General features: G+C 37.1%; 1 protein-coding gene across 1 annotated transcript in view; it reads right to left on the bottom strand.

Annotated features, from left to right (window-relative positions):
• FREM2 (FRAS1 related extracellular matrix 2) overlaps positions 1 to 19,759 on the bottom strand; it is a 191,809-nt gene that overhangs the window by 21,146 nt on the left and 150,904 nt on the right. Inside the window, exons 7-14 of the mRNA XM_031001437.3 lie at positions 13,551 to 13,700; positions 11,602 to 11,811; positions 10,034 to 10,231; positions 9,161 to 9,325; positions 8,401 to 8,583; positions 3,984 to 4,114; positions 2,207 to 2,365; positions 638 to 941 (exon numbers count right to left, since the gene is read on the bottom strand). Coding sequence (XP_030857297.3) covers positions 638 to 941; positions 2,207 to 2,365; positions 3,984 to 4,114; positions 8,401 to 8,583; positions 9,161 to 9,325; positions 10,034 to 10,231; positions 11,602 to 11,811; positions 13,551 to 13,700 — 1,500 coding nt within the window. The remainder of the gene's footprint in view (positions 1 to 637; positions 942 to 2,206; positions 2,366 to 3,983; positions 4,115 to 8,400; positions 8,584 to 9,160; positions 9,326 to 10,033; positions 10,232 to 11,601; positions 11,812 to 13,550; positions 13,701 to 19,759) is intronic.

Genomic DNA, 19,759 nt, shown 5'->3' with positions numbered 1-19,759 from the left:
CTGCCCTTCCCCTCCCGTCCCCAGCAAAATCCTACTCACCCAACAACCAGCTGGGTTCCTTGCATGGCATGAGCTCTGTTCAGATCTGAGCCTTGCATACCATTTTACCTTGTCTCCTGGCTTTTCCTCCTCTCCCTCTCAGAAGCTTCCCCATTTCTCTGCTTGCCATTCCCACAATATCCCGCATTCTTTCTTGCTTTTATGAGTTGTTGCTCATGCTTGTTTTCCTCTACTCTTTTCAGATTCAGCTTGAGCCTCCCCTCTTTGATAAGCCTTTCCTGACCCACTCAGGGTAAAACTAATCACTTCTACCTGTGCATTCCTGTGCCCTGTCTAGACTAAAATGTGTCTGCATCTTCAACGGGACCAAGAATTCCTCAAAAGCAGGGATCCTGTCTTCTTTATTTTATTGCCAGCACAAAGCATTGTGTCTGGCATATAATAGATACTTAAAGGTAGAATGAATAAATATTTTGTTTTCTAATACATAATTTTGTAAAAATAGATTTTAATTTTTAACTACTTACAAAATATATGGAATATGTGGGACATTGGAAGTATTAATAACCAGAAAGTAGACATTTGTAATATTGCACAGTATTCCAGTGATCTTCAGGGGAAAACGGCAATGACTGACCTTCTTCTCTGCTGATGGTTACAATAGGGCTCATGAGCTCCAGGCCTTCATCCCCATTGGTGTTCACAGCACGAGCTGCGCACTGTACCCGGGAGCCAGGCTGAAAGTATATGGAGTCCAGCGTGACCATCTTGGATGACGTAAAAAAGGTGTCGAAGTCCACTTCTCTCATAGGGCTGGTCACACCGTCAGGGCCCGCAGGTGCACTAATCAGCCACCGGTACCGCGTCAAAGTGTCATTGATGTTCTCACTTGCACAGATAGAGCCTGTTTTATCATAGTCTGAATATTTGGGGTTGCAAGCCTATGGAAAACAAATGACTGTGTTAGGAACAGAGCGTAGAACAGGTGGAACGCATTCTTCTCCCGTTCTCTGCCATCGAGTTTTCACTGCTGCTTTCCCCAATTTCCAAATGCTGTTCATACAGCTTCCGAATTTTGATTCCCAGGCATGATAACATTTATAAACATAATCTTGCATTTCAAACAGCTTATTGGATGTTTCTATTTCTAACTTAATATGTGTAAAATTGTTATTTATACCATAATCTCTTGAATCATCAGATTTGCCAATTATCCTTATTCTCTCTTTTTTCCTCCCTCCCTTCCTGTCGCTCATCTTACCCCCCTTATCCAGTAAGTCATGAACTCGGCTGATTCTTCTTTTACAGTATTGCTTAAGTTGATGCCTTCCTTTCCATTTCCAGCAGCACTTCTCTATCTAATTCAGCATCTTTTCTTCCAGTCCACTGACACACGACTGCCCTGTTAACCTGCCAGTTTAACCCCTCTGATCATTCTTCCATGTGAGAACTCTTCGCTACCCAACAAATGAAGTCCAAATTTCTTAATATGACATTTAAAACTCCCTATACTTTGAGGCCAAATTATCTCTGCCTTGTTGACTCAATAAACATGTATTGTGTACCTTTTATATATGTGATTTTAGAAGTGCTGTTGTAATATAAACATAAGTAAGTCATAATTTTAGCTTACAAGGAGCTTACAACTTAGAGTCAAGAAAAGGCAAATTTTGAAAGTAGTGATAATTTGCTATTTCTTACGCTATTTTTTTCTAGCTGTAGCTCATGTTGCAGTCCCTTCTTCCTAGAATGACCTTCCCTTATCAGACTTGCATCCTAAAGAGTCAAAATTCCACCTGACCATCCCAAACCTGCCCTCATATATGGAGCTGCAGCTCTGACTTCTAATTTGTATCATTTTCATGATAGTGGTTATATCTTGCCTTATATTAGAGTTACCAATTCCTATATTCTTTTCTTCATCTCTAAATATCTTGAATGCAGACTTCATATCTTATTTATTTTTCTATTGGTGACAGACTGAGATAACACACTATGTACACATCAGTTAATGAACTTTTGTTGGGTGAAGAAAGAAAAATGGGAGCTTTATTTGATTAGTGTTATATATGCAAAGTTCAAGGCTTAAACCATGTAGTATTTTTCTACTTTCATTTCTTCATAACAAAGCCAATGCTATATTGATTATAATTATTTGAAATAATTATCTTACAATTTTCCTCAATTTTGTGAATCTCCTACTCACTGTGATACAGATGACAGGATAGCCAGACATGGGTTCAGCACTCTCCTTAGCTTTGGAAGTGTCGTCATACATCAACAGGGATACAATTTGAGGGACAGAAGGAAAAGTGACATCTGCCATGCTGCTCATTTCTTCTATGTACACAATGGCTTTCGTCAACTAGAAGGAAAAGATAATTATCACTGATTAGTGAAATATTAAACTTTTGATGCTTCTACCATACAGGACAATACTCACGATCCCTGGCAAACCCATGGCCTCATTATGATGCAAATTGTCATACTCAGAGCCCCTGGAGAGCAACAGGCCCTAAGTGGCCTGCAGCACATGACCTTGGCACCTTGTTCACATCTTATGGTTCCAGGGAGGGCAGCTGAGCCCAGGGCAGTCAATCCAAAGGTTGGCCAGCGGCCCATGAGGTGTTTGGGCTCTAGTTTATTTTTTTTTCTCCAGTTGTGATGACAGTAGCTAAATGTGTCTTGGGGTTGTGAAGGGAAATTTTATGAAGGAGTCAATTCTTTGACAGTGGGAGTAAAGCTGGAGGACATTCTGAAGGAAGGAAGATCACAGAGGTCATGGGATAGTGTGAGCCTGGATGAAGCAGATGCCAGTAATAAGAAACTCTTTGAAGCAGCCAAGGGCAGAAGGCACCGCCTGAAACCCAGGCAGGGGAGAATTTGAGTTCCAGACAGAAGAGGAATCCATGAACACCTGCTGCTGGGCAAGGTGACAAGAACACCTTGCTGTGAGTTTGCCCTGGCTCCCTAATAACCTTCCAACATCTGACTACATAGCATAGTTTCCTGAACTATCTTTACATGTATATTTTTAAAAGAAGCTTTCATCACTGGAAGTAATTCGAGTGACTATCCTTTTCACCCAAAAGAATTTCATACGCTACTCCATAAAAATAATAACAAAAGATTCATCTTATGTGATGAAGACACAAAACTATATTTGATAAAGATTGCCCATACTTGAGTTTTAAATAACTTGATAAAAAGCAAGGCACTATAGTAGAAAAACCATCAAGCAGTAAAGATTACAAAATGATAAAAATATTTAAGGAAAAACGTTTCCCAGCTTGAACTCATACTAAAGTGAAACAAATAAAAAAAAGTAATACAGTAAATTTAAGCAAAGACATAAAAAATTAATACATTCCAAAAAGACACATAGTTTTAAAAATTATTTCCAATGTAAAGGTCAACATTCTGTGGAATTATGTTCATTTTGAGGAAAATCTGGTTAGTGAGACAATATAAATTAAATAAGTATAGACAACAAGATTTAGGACTGCAACATTTTGATCACGAGGCTGTGGACATCAAATTCTGATAAAGCCAGGAGAAACAGACCTTGATTTGGAGGGTTAGCAAACTGCTTTGTGGGTTCGAATATGTTTTATGAGTTGTGGCACTGAATTAACAGTTCCCTCTTTACTCTGAGATGTTGCTTTCTCTCTGATGGTTAATCCCAAAGTCAATGAATCATTACTGACTGACATGGGGAAGGGAAGTGCACAGGTTTGGGGCTCAGTGGCTTCAGTCCTTGAGTTTCGACAAACATGATTTTTCAAAGAAAAAGATGCGCATTTCTTGACTATGATCTAATCAGAACAAAATACATTTAGGTGGTAAAAAGAGATTATGCATATCTCTTTCACGTAAGGCTTGTTCAAAGTCTCCTCATTTTATTGTACACTATGTGATTGCTTTTATGCATTTTCTCTGACAAACTGCTAGCCATGAATTTACATACACATTACATTACTTACCTGCGTCTCTGCTATCATATTTTCATCAGGTTTTAGGTGAACAGTGAAGGCCTCTCTCATCTCTCTCACCCCGTCAAAGATAACTTCGATTTCAACCACGTGCTGGGTTTCCCCTTCTTTAAACTCAATTTCTACAAATGTAAAATCACACATTTAAATCATTTGCATATGAATATGAGAAGTTTTCTTTTTCTTTTTTTTTTTTTTTTACTGTGGCCTACAATGAGAAATACATTTTACACTGTGGCCCAGTATATTTGGGTGTGTGTAAAATGAAATCAAATGTTTAACAAACATCACTAATTCTTATTCTATGCATTTTACTTTCATATTTTCTTTTTTCCCAAGACTTTATTTTTTAAATTTTTTTATTTCCATAGAGTTTTAGGGGAACAGGAGGTGTTTGGTTGCATGAATAAGTTCTTGAGTGGTGATTTCTGAGATTTTGTTTCACCCAACACCCAAGCAGTATACACTGTACCCAATTTGTAGTCTTATACCCCTCACCTCCCTCCCACCCTTTCCCTGGAGTCCCAAAAGTTCATTGTATCATTGTTATGCCTTTGCATCCTCATAGCTTAGCTCCGACTTATGAATGAGAATATACAATGTTTGGTTTTCCATTCCTGAGTTACTTCACTTAGAATAATGGTCTCCAGTTCCATCCAGGTTGCTGGGAATGCCGATTTTATCTGAAGGAAAATTTTAATAATAAGACATTGGTTCTTTGGCCCACAGTTTGAAAAGATGCTGAATTATGGGAGGGACAATCAGTAGTTCTAATATTGGGACATAATCAGAAAAATTAACCTCTTATTCTCCAGAATTTCTAAACCAATAGGACTCAAGAAAATGAATATGATCATAAGTATAATAGAGTGTGAATGGGATTTACATTATGTACATATGTAGAAGAGCTGGATAAATAATTGTTGAGTTTTTTATAAAATATCAAATTATATTTCAAGAAGACTTCTTTGTGTTTTTCAGGGAAACTTAGACAAGTTATTTTAGATAAATGCTAGTGATTTTTTTCCCTTCACCCTGTCCTTTCTCACTAAAAAAGAATTGCTTCTTTGTCATGAAAGTTAAATCCAGAATCCTAAAAAAAATCAGAATTATTTTCTTAACCACTCATTTCAAAATTGCTAAAAAACATGAAAATTATCAGATTTTATCGAAATCATAATTAAGCAGCTGATCATACTGTAAACCATGGATAAACTATTTTGTTGGTTTTACTATACCTTTTAAGATACTGTTTCAAAGGAGAAAATATAAAGCCTATAAAGCATAATTATCCCAATTAGAAGAGTCAACAGATGCCAGTTTCTGATGTAGCTGCAGTTCAATTATTATAATTCTAAATTACAAATCCTTTAGAGTCTGGAAGAAGAAAATGAATTGCCAGTGCATTTTCCTTTTTCTGCTTCAATTTTTAAATTATCAGATACGAGGAGCAATTTTCTTCTCTTTATCTTTAAAGATTTTTTTCTTTTTCTTTTTAAAATTAGTTCTCTGTCTCTAGATACAGCAACTATTCCTATCAGCCTTCACATATTATAATGAGCCCATCAGTCTCAGATTTCTTATACCCTGAGAGAACTTACAGTTCTTGTTCCAGAGAAGAAAATAGCTAATCATTTGTTTGATTTGATCTGTATGATGTGACATTAAAAACTGGGTTTCTAACACTTAAATATCTGGGAAGTTCATAAGAAAATAGATATTTTTGAGTTTTTTGGCACCTTCCTGCATGGCAGAAGACTACGAACACTAGGCTGTGATAATACAGCCTTTTCCTGGCAAGGAATGGGCTTGCTGGCTTAATGACACTACAATCACTCCATTTTCTCTCATATTTTCCTTGGTTTACTCGTTTTCATTGCTTATCTTAGACATGTAAGCATTCAAGGTTTTGTAATGCCTTGAGTTATACAAACCAAATTTCTTAGAATTTAAAAAATTAAATATTTATTTTAAATATTTGTTATTGTTTTCTGATAGTAAACTTGCTGGACAGTGGTCAAGTTTTCTCATTCACATTTATCTTTTTCTGTCACTTCAGACTATTTTAGCATGAAAAAATTTCAACTTTTTTTCTATATTTAATTTTTTCTGTTTTTTTTTTTTTTTTTTTTTTTTTTTTTTTTTTTTTTTGCAAAGAACTCACTTCAGTTTGAACCTGAAAAGGAGAAATTAGAAAATGTTTCAGAAAACTATTCCTTAAATTTTTAATATAAACATTATAAAACACATGTTGACATTTATTGGATAAAAGAGACCAACAGGTTTATTTAATGTTTTAACTTTTTTCTGACTTTATTTTTCAGTTTACTACATAGCTATAATTTTGTTTCCGTTTAGCAAAAGGAATCATTTTACTTCCAAGAAAAACATTTTTTGTTAAAAGTCATGTTATCAATATTTAAAAGACTCTTCTTTCATGTAAAATCTGCTCATTATAGAAAGACATTTAATATTTTATAATTCAGTAGCTAATCAGTTTTGTTTTCCCTTCTCTGGGATTACATGTGATTTATTTCAAATATATATTTTGTTTTACATAGAGAATAATCTGGGGATAACTTTGAAGCTCTAGAGTAGTTCCTCAAATTATAACCATTATATGGAAAGAATATACAAGCTCCTTTGTAGAAGACGCCATTTTTTATATTGCCTCACTAACTTTATTACTGATTCAGTGATACCTATCAGTTGTTTTCTCAGCTTTGTTTGTAAATTAGATAAAGATGAATGTCTGAAGTGCTAAGATCATCAAGAACTAATGACTCTTGATAGTGAGAGGTAGGAAAGGAGAAAACACAGTGAATAATTAGACTCCAAATAATTCATAAATGTAATATTGGACATAAAGTTACTTCTATTTTGTAAGCAAATAATTCAGAGAGAGAGCAAGTGAGAGAGAAGAACTGATTTGTTTTTTTTTTTTCAGACGGAGTTTTGTGCTTGTCTCTCAGGCTGGAGTGTAATGGCGGATCTCGGCCTCTGCTTTCCGGGTTCAAGCCATTCTCCTGCCTCAGGCTCCCAAGTAGCTGGGATTACAGGCATGTGCCACCACGCCTGGCTAATTTTTGTATTTTTAGTAGAGACGGGGTTTTGCCATGTTGGTCAGACTGGTCTCGAACTCCTGACCTCACTCAGGTGATCCACCCGCCTCGGCCTCCCAAAGTGCTGGGATTACAAGTGTGAGCCAACGCACCCGGCCAGAACTGACTTGTTTTAATTACTGATAAAAGTAAATGGCAGGCTGAGTTTGGTGGTTCATGCCTTTAATCCAAGCACTTTGGGAGGACAAGGTGGGCAGATCACTTGAGACTAGGAGTTTGAGGCCAGCCTGGCCAACATGGTAAAACCCCATCTCTACCAAAAATACAAAAAATTAGCTGGGCATGGTGGTGCATGCCTGTAGTCCTAGCTTCTTGGGAGGCTGAGGTGGGAGGATCGCTTGAACCTAAGACACGGAGATTGCAGTGAGCTGTGATTACGCCACTGCATGCTAGCCTGGCCAACAGCATGAGACTCTGTCTCCAAAAAAAAAAAAAAAAGATGGTGACATGTGGTGACATGGCCCAACATTTGCAAAAGGAGAGGGATGAAAGACATCTCTAAGTGGCTCCTAAATCCTAGAGAATTTATTGTCTCTGTGGTTAATATTTCACTATACTTTTACTGTCCTTTGTTAACACAAAATTTTTTGGTTTAGATTTAGATTGCTGGTGTTCTCTAAACTAAAATAAGATTATTATCACAGTTATCATGCATATTGCAATGACATAGAAAAATATAGGAAATTATTATTTAATCTGGTAACTACAATGAAGGTAAAACCAATAGAAAACCAATTCAAAACAGAAGGTTATTTAGCACATTTACTCAAAATTTCCCTAAGTCCTAACACATATACCCTGTAAGTCAAAAAGAAAAAAATCTTGGAAGTAAATCCCATTGTGTTTGTTTCACTAAACAAGAGGAATTTAAAAGAGTATGTCTATATTTTAATTGAAACAGCTCAGAAACAGAAAGTCAAATACTGCTTGTTCTCACTTATAAGTGGTAGCTAAATAATGTGCACACGTGGACATAGAGTGTGGAATGATAAACACTGAAGGCTTGGGAGTGTGGGGGAGTGGCAGGGGGTGGGTATTGAGAAATTACTTAATGGGTACAATGTGCATTATTCTGGGGATGGATATACTAAAAGACTAGACTTCACTACTACATAATATAACCATGTAACAAAATTGCACTTGTACCCCTTAAAATTATACCCCCTAAAAAAGAGTGCCCTATTTTGATTTCAATTGGATGTTTCCCTTCTTTTCCTTAAGGGCACTGGCACTGAAACACAGAGTTGGCATGATCCATCAGGAGACAGGCCCTGGGAGCCCCATACCTTCTGACACAGGGTGGTAGTCTTCTCCAGAGGTGGCCGAGCCATCCTTGGTGTGGACTCTCACAATGGAAACCTTTGAAGTGTCTCCTTGGCGAATCACTGGAATTCTTATAACCACCGACTCTCCAGGTTCTTTGGGTTCAGTGACACTAAATTTGGTTTCTCCAAATTTAATAACAGTCTCTAAAATTGTGGGAAACAAAGACAAATGAAATTGTTAGTAAGGGGAATGCTTTTCCTCCATTTCTAATGTTTGTTTCCATGTGGGAGGGGATAAATGACTACTACACTCCTGGCTTCTCTCTGTCCTCTCACTCAAAATTAGTGATGTGTGTGGAAGGAAAAGCTGGCATATGTTGTCCAGCTCCTTCCAGGGATCTAACCAGCCCCCAGAGAGCATGTGCTGCCAGCTCTCTATATGTGCCATAAATTACACATGAGCAGGCCACTGAAGGTGGGTGGGGAGGGAGGAAACTGTTGGTCCCCCTGTACCCAAGGGTGTGTATAGAGTAGAGGGCCAGTATGGATGTTTGGGAATTAGTGTTTGGATATAAGCCATATTCTCCAGCATCAACTTTATCAGTTTTAATGGTTTATTTTGTTCCCCATTTGTTTGCCTTTTTGCTATTTCTCAATTGCTTAAAAACCTTAGTCATAAAGCAGAGGAGGTGGGGGCATTTTTCGGAGTCACTTAAAACCTTGACTTGGATGGATTTTAGTTTCTAATTTACAGTTGAACAAACAAAAAAAGATTTCTTACTATCAGCATCATCTTGGATCCTTATGAGAGTTTCATTTTGTTCACCAACTGCAGCCCCAAAGGGAGAGTTGCTTTGTGGAGTGCCGAGTACCAGGCGGAGCTCCTCTACCTCCTCATAGAGCACATCGTCCATCAGCTCAAGAATGCAGGGCTTTTCTGTCTCACCTGGAACAATAATGTCAGCAGGTCAATCACATCCCATAGGAATACATCTACAACTAGAATGTGAGCACCATAAGGGCAAGTTTGTTGATTTTCCCTGCTGTATCAGTGCAGTAAATAGTGTTTGGCATGCAATAAGCCTTCAGTAGATATTTGCTGAATAAGTGAATAAATATTTAAGTATATGCAATGACCAGCACTTATTTGTATGGGGAATTTCTTTGATTTCTGTCTTTAAGCTCTGCCACTCATCTTAGAAAACAAGGGAAAAAGCACAAATGTCAATTTTATTTATGAATTTTTAGCATTACATTCAGAAAGCAAGATTAGCAGCCTTGCCCTGGTTGATCATTGTTAATCTGACCTCAACGCTAGTTTCTAGTATTATTAACTTTTGACTTACTAAACAAATCACTGAGCCAAGTTTAATTCCTAGCATTGTAAAATCTGTACATTTGATATGCTTTTGTCCACTGAATAAGTTTTGAATAAACCATATATCACATCACTGGAAATCAATAAGTTAATGCAGATACCAAAAGGGCATTCATTCAACCTGTTAAAAATCGATTTCACTTTCCTCATTTATTGCACATAAAACCATGCCATATGCTTGTTGATATCGAGGAACTTGCATTTCCCTGATATATATTTCTGAGTAAAAATTCGGCTTCTTCAAATTTCACGAAAAAATTTCAAGCTCAAGCTTACCAGGGAGGAATGTGATGATGGAGATATCAGTGTTTGGGCGTTCTTCAAAGTCCATCATCACCTGTGCAGACCCCTGCCGGGTGTAGCATCTCACTGAAGATCTGTACTGGACATCCCCGCTCCTATGGATCATTGTAACTATCTGCCCATCACTTTCGCTGCCACTATATATTCGTTCTTTGAATTGCATCTTAGGCACTGCAAAAACAAAGGATTAAAGTGAACAGAAATTTCCTTGTGGAAAATGGCATTTCAGAAGATGTGATTTAGTGGAAAGAATAATGGAAAGTAAGTGAGAAGAACTGGATTCTGTCTCCATTCAGTCACTTGCCAATATTTTGACCTTGAGCAAATCACTTAAGAGTTTTGATTTCCTTACCTTTGACATTTTGCTCTGCCTGTTTGGTAAAGTAAGGGTATGCAATGAAATGTTAAAAAGTAGATAAAACCACAAACCTTAAGATATTTGTATCTAAATTTTCTTAGTCATGAGCCTTTCAGAATTTCCTGACATGAAGAACACTAAATATTGTGCACATAATTACAAGCATAGTTTACTCAGATCATGTGGGTAAGTTGACTGTGTGTGTGGTGTGTGTGATTTTTAGGTGACACCTATGCTAGGTTAATTACGTATAGGGCTCATTGACAATAGGTGAGACTCCTCCAAGCACTGTTGAAATCATCATGATTGAAGAGTGTTCAGAATTCCCTTGTGATGACGTGTCAGAGAGCTCTGCCATGTGTCCAGCAGAGGGTTGTCCCAGAACAGCATTTTTGGCACATTATTAAAGAAATTTTATGAGTGTCTAGGGGAAGGAGATGACAGAAAGTGTTTTGTGCTGTGAAGTGGAGAAAGATTATTGACACTCAGGAGTCTGTGCAGTTCCACATGGTTCCACCCAACTGTGGTGAGGGGAATTCTTGAGGCACAATCAAGATACTGATGACATCACATTTTTTTTTCTTTAAGGTTTGAGAGAAAGAATAAAAGTTTTATTCTGAGACTGTCTAATTCTATCAAAATCATCAGGAGGAGAAAGGTGTGGTCAGCTAGGGTATTTGTATGAGCTGGACTGTGTTCCTCTCAAATTCATATGTTGAAATCCCAACCCCCAATACCTGAGGATGTGACCTTATTGGTAGGCTGGGTCTTGACAGAAGTAATTAAGTTACAATGAGGTCTTTAGGGTAGGCTCTAATCCATTGTGACTGGTGTCCTCATTAAAAGGGGAAAATTAGACAGAGACACATACAGGGAACACCATGCAAAGAGACTTAGGGACAACATGGCCATCTTCAAGCCAAGGACAGAGGCCTGGAACCTCCTTTCCTGACAGCCCTCAGAAGGAAGCGAGCCTGCCAACACCTTAAACTTGGACTTCCAGCCAACAGCTATGAGATAAATTTCTGTTATTTAAGCCACCCCGACAGTGCTACTTTGTTATGAAAGCCCTAACAAACAAATATATATATATATATATTATCATCTTGCTTATCATATATATATAAACCTTAGCTTATGATTTCACTTATCATTGTAAATTATAAAATTAATAAACACTCACAATCGGAGACAGAGTCATTTATGGACACTGTGGCTTTGCTGGGCTCGCCAAGGGCTGCGTTCATAGGCATGCGAAGCACCAGTTCAAATTTCTCAATTCCCTCCAGCACTGGTTGTCCAAGGTCATCCAGAATGACAACACGAACAGGCTGCATGTTGACTCCAGGTGCAAAATCTAAATTACGGCTGATGCCCACATAGTCTGTTCCAGCTATGACAATAACAAAAAAATATTCAGTTGGGGACTAATTAAATTTCAAAAAATTATAAGACATAAATTATGTAATTGTGTTTATAATTCTTCTTTTAAAAAACAGAGACCAGCATAACCCTACAGAAAAGTACATTTAATAAAATGCAAAAGATTAGTATCTGGATAACTACTGTGGTGATAGATCAAAGACCAGCTGCTGAACTTTATCCATGTTTCATGGTTAGACTTTGGATTCATTATTTTAGCTTTCTGTGCTATAGTTCCTCTAACTTTAGTTTGAAAATTCTCTAATAAAGGTAATAAAAATCAGGCTTAGAAAAATCAGCATATCAATCAAATATGTGATCCTCATAAATTACATATGAAATAGAGACATTTAAAATTTTGTTAACATTAATTAAGTATTTATGTATCTTTGCTGGAGCTGCTGTAGAACATCCTACTTAGGTATATGGTTGCCTGTTAGTTAAAGCAACACATTTAAGGGGTACCAGCTCTGCCCACACTCCATCCACCTTTGTCGCAGGCAATGAGAGAAGCGTCTACTTTTTGATCTTTAATTTAATATTTTTCAGACAAAGGGGGTTATATCTAGTGTTGATACCTCCATTTATATCTAAAGTAGTTAAAAACAAAACTGTCTTTTAATCTGTAGCCACTACATCCACAAAGATTGACAGTGGTGGGCAACAGATCGATAATATTTCTTCTTTCTTTGTTTTCATAACTTCTGCTCTTCTGACTCTCATTTTGTATCTACTTTACCTCCAAATGTGCAACTTTGCTTGAGTATATCTGTCTTTGATTCATTTTGTAGGATGTCCGTATCTCCCTGTGGTTCTTTTTATATTTTTTTCTTTTCCTCTGCTTCTTCCCCTTTGCTCTTATTTCTCTCTCTCCCTCCCCTCATCTGTGATTCGAATCTTTCTCTTAAAAATGATTAATTTAGTTAAACAAAGGTTTAATGGGCACCTGCTACGTGCAAAGCACTATACTGCTTCCACTACATTAAAAAAGTTAAAACCTAAGGGTGACTTTTAAAATGGTATAACCTGTGCTTGCTTTGTGTGATGAATGCATGATGTGTGTATGACATGCATGTGTGTTCTCATGTGTGTGTACATGAGAAAGTTTGTATTGTTGGTCATTTAGAAAAAAAAGGAAATTTTGAATTCTATGCTTGCTGTAAACTTCATAATCAACTTTTTGGAGATGTGGATCCTGGAATAAAATGCAGATATGTGCTAGTTAGTACCTTTTTTATAACGAAGTGTGGAAAAAACCTTTTGGATCTGAAGTATTTATAGGGACACATGGTTAAAATAAGGAGACAGCCAACTGAAGACACATGCCTGCATAATACCTAAATGTCATAGGTTTCTGTGGGGACAGATTATGTGCAGTAAGATGATTTTCCCGCCTATAATGCTACAACATTCAGCAATACTAGATTTGCTGAGAGTAGAGAACCACTTCATGGAAATATAGGCCTCAGTATATAGATCCTTTGAGTCTTAACGTTTGTAACCTAGTTTCTGATTCATGGCCTTTAAATGTACTTTCCCAAAGTAGTAAATAAAGCCTAGATTTACCTCCTAGAGTAATAATTTCAGCAAAAACAATACACCCAGCCAACTGCTTTAATAGAAGTGAAGTATTTCAGCTTTAAATAAATTTGTGCCATGGTCATTGAAAATTGCAGAACAATCAAAAGAGCCGAGTGGGAAACTGCTCACCATCTGCAGAGGGAGGATCCGTTTTCCGAGACCTCACTGTGACACTAGAAGACTTGGACAGGTCAGTGCCCGTTCTCCACACCTGCACTTCCACATAGCCGGCACTCTCATCCACAGAGTATTCCACATCACCGAAGTAAAAGATGGGTTCTGTTAAGAAAGGAACAGAAATCATTTCTGTTATTTTTATTTTTTCACATCAAACTCTATTGACATGCTTCCAAAGAAGAGTGTGCTTCCTCTTAGGGACTTCCTTATATCATCATACTTTTTTCCTTTTAGTGAGATAACATCTCTTCAATCTAAACTTTTCAGGTGAAAATATTAGTCCTTACAATCGAACATACACACAGTAAAGTGCCTAATAAAACATTCTCATCTTGAGGCATAAGTTTGTTTGTGCTTCATATGTGGGATTATAAGTGGCTTCTAAAAGTGCCTCTGGAAGCTTAGTTGGAAAAATAGAACTAAATGAAGCAAAACACGTATCTGTTTTTTTTTTTTTTTTTTTACTTTGGCCCAGCCACTCATTTTATTATTTCTTACCAAGTTCCCACTCTGGAACAGAGCTATACCTTTTTGCATTATGCCATTTTCTGGTCCATTAGATTTGGGCTTATTTCGGTGTATGTGGGTGTGTTATAATCACAAGGGTTAGAACCTACTGTCATAACTAGACTGAATATATGATTGCTAGTCCTGAAGACTGCAGGGCCTGACTGCAGGTTGCCTGTAGAGTATTGGAGATGCTCTATACCAAGTGAGACTTTACTAAATAAATAATCTCATACGAAGAGGTTAATATTAATTCTAAACACACATGAAAATGAGGCAAATTCAGTCACTAAACTAGGACACACGCTTTGGGGTCTTCGTATTTTTTTCCAATACTGGTGATAAATTTGAATTGATCTAATCATTGTTTCTGCCTGACTCAAACTGTGACCAATGGTTTACCTTGTGATAGAGCTGCTAGAAGTCTGAGGTTTAGCAGTCAGCTGACCAATGATAAAACAGAGATTTAATTTGTGATCTTACTGTAAAAAAAAATTTATTTTGAGTTATATAGAGGCTCACAGGAAGTTGCAAAGTAGTATATACTTCACTCATTTTGAGCTTATTTTTATAAGCAATTATTAAGAAAGATAAATTATATCACCCAGAATAAAGGTTAATGATAATAGTTACCATGTATGAACAGACACAGGTGAATGTACACACATAAGGTGAACAACCCTTTGACTTGACACATTCTAGTCACCTGGCTCTAGTTTTACAAGATTCAAAAGGACTGAGTCTAAAAGAACATGCAACTCACATTACTGTTCCTTAAGAAGGCAGGCCACTAAAAACATGATACCATGTTTCAGAGCAACTAATTGAATTCCCACACATACTAAACTAAGCAAAACTCTACAACAATGGCTCACAAAGCCACTTGGAAAGCCAAAGAAAATTCATTTTGTGCATTGTTCAAGTTGAGTATGATTTCTTTATTTTCTTGCCCCAAATAAATTACCTTTATTTAAACTGGAAAAGTTTGTTTTCTTTGTTTCTTCACACGGTGGGCATGATAAAAATCATACAGCCCCTTCAAATTCTTGAATAGTAGAAAACCAACCTTAGAAATTTTGTTCACGTATTTTGGTTCAGGGGGTGATAAATGTCCCTATAACATAGTTAGCTTCCTTCTTATCCTTTTGACTTGGATGGTGCTAGGGCACATGAGTGTAATGTGTATAGATGAAGGTGTTATCTGTTAACCTCAGTCAAAGCCAACCTCAACTACAAGCCAATACATTCCTGACATTTCCCACACTGAGGTAGGGCACAAAGGTGAAGACAGAGAGCTCTGAAAATGTATCTTCTGACCAGATGGCCAAACCGGGCACATCTGTAAGTCTTTTAAAAGGCTTCCATAACTATCACAGAGGCTTGATCACCTGCATCCAACAAGTGATCTCTGTAAGTCTCTTCACATTCCTGGCAAACCACATCATCACCCAAATTAGGTTTCTGAGTTATGAGAGAGAGCTGTGAAATGCAGTTAAGGGAGGACCTTTTATTTAACAATGATACCTCCCCATCTTCCTATCTCCCAACTCCTCACAGACACATAACAAAAAAGGAACATAATAAAATCAAGTGAGTGAATATACAACTGCTAAACACCAAATAAGCTACACATCGGGGACCAAATGGTGTGTTGCATGTTTCAGATTCATTCTGTCAACTCCAAAACATGTAGTTTTACTTTATAGCTTAATGTGTAGTTTTTATAAGAAAAAATATGGAAGTCTTATGTGTGTAGTACTCTAAAAACTTCTATCTAAGTTGTCATTTGAAATGAAGACGAATGAGTTACCATATATGTACAGACACATGTGTTTTATATGCATGTGTGTGTGTATCTGTGCAAGTGTGTATGTAAGCAAGACAGAGAGAGAGAAAGAAAGAGGCGGGGGTGTCATGGCACATGTGACAATGTTATAAAAATAAAAGGGATATGAACGATGCAAACAACATTATTACGTTGCCTATTGCATAATATATTGTTATCTCCTGTAGAAAGAAGGAGGGAGAATGGAAATGGGATTTTAACCCTAAATCCTTCAACTTTAATACAGTGCTAATAAGAGGAGTTAGAAAAGTTAACTAACTACTTCCTTAAAGCTTTTGATTATGAGTAGATTTATGTATATGATTTTTCTCCCTCTTCGTGCTCCACTCATAATGATTGAAAAACTGGTCAAATAATCAATTACAATTACTGAAGTTAAAGTTGGATGTGATTATTATGAGATTAAAACACATTCAGTAGTTTCCATAAGAAAAAAAAAAACTCTGCTAACTACCTAGTTTCTTGTGCCATGAATTAAAAAAATGGTTAAACATCAGCATATTTTTTCAGTGTTAGATGAGTGAGAACTAAAAAGAAGTAATGATTATGTTTATTTCAATTTCTCAGCATCTTTTCAAAATATCTAAAATTTGAATATTGTTTATAATCATTACCACTGGGAGAAAACCTTATGTAATATGAATGAGTTAAAGACACATCAAGCAGCAAGTTGAGTTATAGATGTCACTTAGGAAAAATAGCAAGATGTTCCTGGAACATTTTAATGAGTACTAAAGCAAGAGGAAGGAATAAAATAATAAATAGATGTGACTGTCATGCCTTTGAAAGGTATCTATGCAAAATCCAGAATAATTGCTTGTCCCTCAAAAATTATTATTCATGAGTTAAGACTTTCAACTCACCTCTTTCTTTGGTAAACTTTTTTTTTTTTTGGCCTAGAAGTTTGGTTTCTTTTAAGAAAATAAGTAAACTGAAGATCTTTGTAGATCAGTTATGGAAATACCCCTACCCCAGTACAATTTAAAGTAAACTAGAAGCCTATTCAATTCTTTAATTCAGCTCCTAAATACACACTGTGCCTTGTGCCATGTTTAAGTTCACAGACTTAATGGATAAAACAATCAGTGGAGGATATTATTACTTAGAATAAGAGGATGATCAAATAAAGCCACACATCTCATAGCCTACACCCACCTAAGACCATAAAACAGTCCTTGCTCATCACTCCACCACCCTCAGATGACACTCCAGAATGCAGAGGAAAGATAAGTTTATCCAGATTGTGAGCAGTGCAAGGGAGGTTTTGAATTGGCCTAGTGAGTGTGAAATTCTAAGGGAAGCCAAACTCTACACTCTATCCCTTGATGTCTTTATACTTTTAAATAAAGGACATAGATCAAGGCATTGACTACAGAAAAGTCTATTTTAGCTCATTAAACATAAATGCGCTTCTCAAGGTTGGGGATACTTTCACTACCTACAGCACAGATAGGATCACATTTATTTCCTACAAACATAGAAGAGGTGGACAGGTGAGCAATACAGCACAGATACCTGCAACAAAGACAAAGAGAAACAATTTAAGTTCTTTCCCAGAGGGAAAATTTTCCCAGTGTCTAGATGGATGTTTACAATTACATTGTGTCTCCTGAGATGAAAGGAAGAGGTGCCAGTAGTAATTGCTATCTGGAGCCAAATCTTATTTACTCAAGTGCACATAGACCATCATTCAAGTAAGCTTTGTAGATCTAACCAATGTGTTTGCTTAGAACTGAATGAAGTAAAAGCTTTAATGCTGCCTTTTTTGTCCGGTGCTGAAAATAGTACAAAGGAATTGTTTCCAAATGAGATCTTTCTTCTGAGCTGTATTGCCTATCAATCCACGTCCCATGGGCACCTCAAGGTGAACTTCTCCATAACGGAATCCACAGGGTCACCTCCACTCCCCTTCCCCAGGTTTCTCTCTGTCTCACTGCCACTAATCTAGCTGTAGGCAGTAACACCTTCCATTTGAGTTTTCCCAGCAACCACTTAACCAGGCTCTTAAGGAAAGTGGTCATCCCTCAAAGCAAATCTCATCACAGTACTCCCTTTGCTGAAAGCCTCTCAACTTTGCTTACTGTTCTTGGGATTATTCACAAGCTACTTAACATGGTTTACGAGCCACTGAAACATTTGGTCTTGGTTTGCCTTTTCAACCTCATATTAGCCCCTTTTCTCCTAAACAATCCAGTATCTTGAATGTCTTAAATGTGCCCCTCCCAGCCTTTGCTCTATGGCTCTGCTGCTTTGAATGCTCCTTCTTCCTCGTCCGGATACCTTCTGCTCTGCTCATCTTCCAGGCTTCTGTTGAGAAGTCACTTCTGTGGGGAGCACCCTGCTTTCCCCTACCAAACAAAGCCCTTGCTCAACTTCTACCATCACTGTTATGTCCCCCATTGTCTCTGAGCTCTCTAAGGGGAGGAATCAAGCTTCCTCTATTCACTGGTACTTCCTTAACACTTAGCTTAATCAATGCAGTAGGTGTGCAATCAATATTTGTAGAATGAATTAACATCAAAGTAGAATTATTTATTTGCTACAGCAAATGAATAAATATGTCTGTCTTTGTGGTGGGTGAGTCAGAAGAGGACACTCTTAGCATCAGGCAGTGGCAGTTAAGAAGCCTCAGAAGGAGGAGCCAGTGATTTTCTTTGCAGTAAAACGACTTTGTAAGGCTGCCCTTTGAATCGGCAAGAAATTCACGAGGAAGGAAAAGTGAATCAAAATGAACTCAAAGAGAAGAGGCTTTTTTTTTCTTTTCTTTTGAAATACTTTGCCTTCACTGGTTCCCAAATAGGAAGTATACTAGAATTATCTTAGACAATTTAAAAATACAGACTCTAGGGCCTCATCTCCAACTTTCCAAATCAGAATCTCGAACAGGCACTTCCAGGCACCTGTGTTTGTTTGTTAAGAGGTTTTAGTTTTTAGAGCAGTTTTAGGTTCACGGCAAAACTGAGCAGAAGATACAGAGACCTGCACATGCCCCTTGCCTCCACACAGGCACAGCACTGTTTTTAAAAATCTTGACAGGCAACTACCCTGGAGTCAGCAATCCGCTTATTGTTTTAGCTCATTTCAGCGTCTTTAACACTAGTAACTTAATTGCTAGATACCACAGTAGTTGTTTCAAATTCAGTACCTTATTTCATCCTCACAACCACCCACTGAGGTGTGTACTATATTAATCCCGTTTTCGCAGATAAGGAAATTAAGGATTAGGGAGATTAAGAGATTTCCCCAAAGTTGTGCTGTACATCAGGGAAATAGCGGAACTAGGATGCATATCTAGATAAAGCCTGTGCCCTTGACTACTATTAAGGCAGGAAAAGAGTCATAAAAGTTTTTCACAAGATTTTTTATGGACAAAATTTTTACCTAGCGATTCAATATATGGGGACCTGTCATATAGAAATGCTAACCTAAGTGTTCAAAGATGCATACAAAGGATTGTTCATTGTATTTCATTCATTTGTATTAGGGTGCAATTGGAAACAAGCCCAAAATCCATCAGAAAGGGATTAAATTCAGTTCTTTCACAAAATGGACTACCAGACTATAAAGCATACATGTATGTGTGTGTGTGTGTATATATATATATGCGTGTGTGTGTGTGTATATATATGCATGTATATATACACACATGTATACATATGTGTGTGTATATATATACATACACACATATATATACATATATTTTAGTTTTATCCCCCAGGTTAAAAAATATTTGAGATATTGATGCTCTGTGATTCTATATCTTACACTCTCTACTTGGCTTCATCAGCAGCAGTGATAGATTAAAAAT

This window comes from Gorilla gorilla, chromosome 14, assembly GCF_029281585.2.
Source record: "Gorilla gorilla gorilla isolate KB3781 chromosome 14, NHGRI_mGorGor1-v2.1_pri, whole genome shotgun sequence".
Classification (NCBI taxonomy): Eukaryota; Metazoa; Chordata; class Mammalia; order Primates; family Hominidae; genus Gorilla; species Gorilla gorilla.
This window is presented reverse-complemented; position numbering and strand designations above follow the sequence as displayed.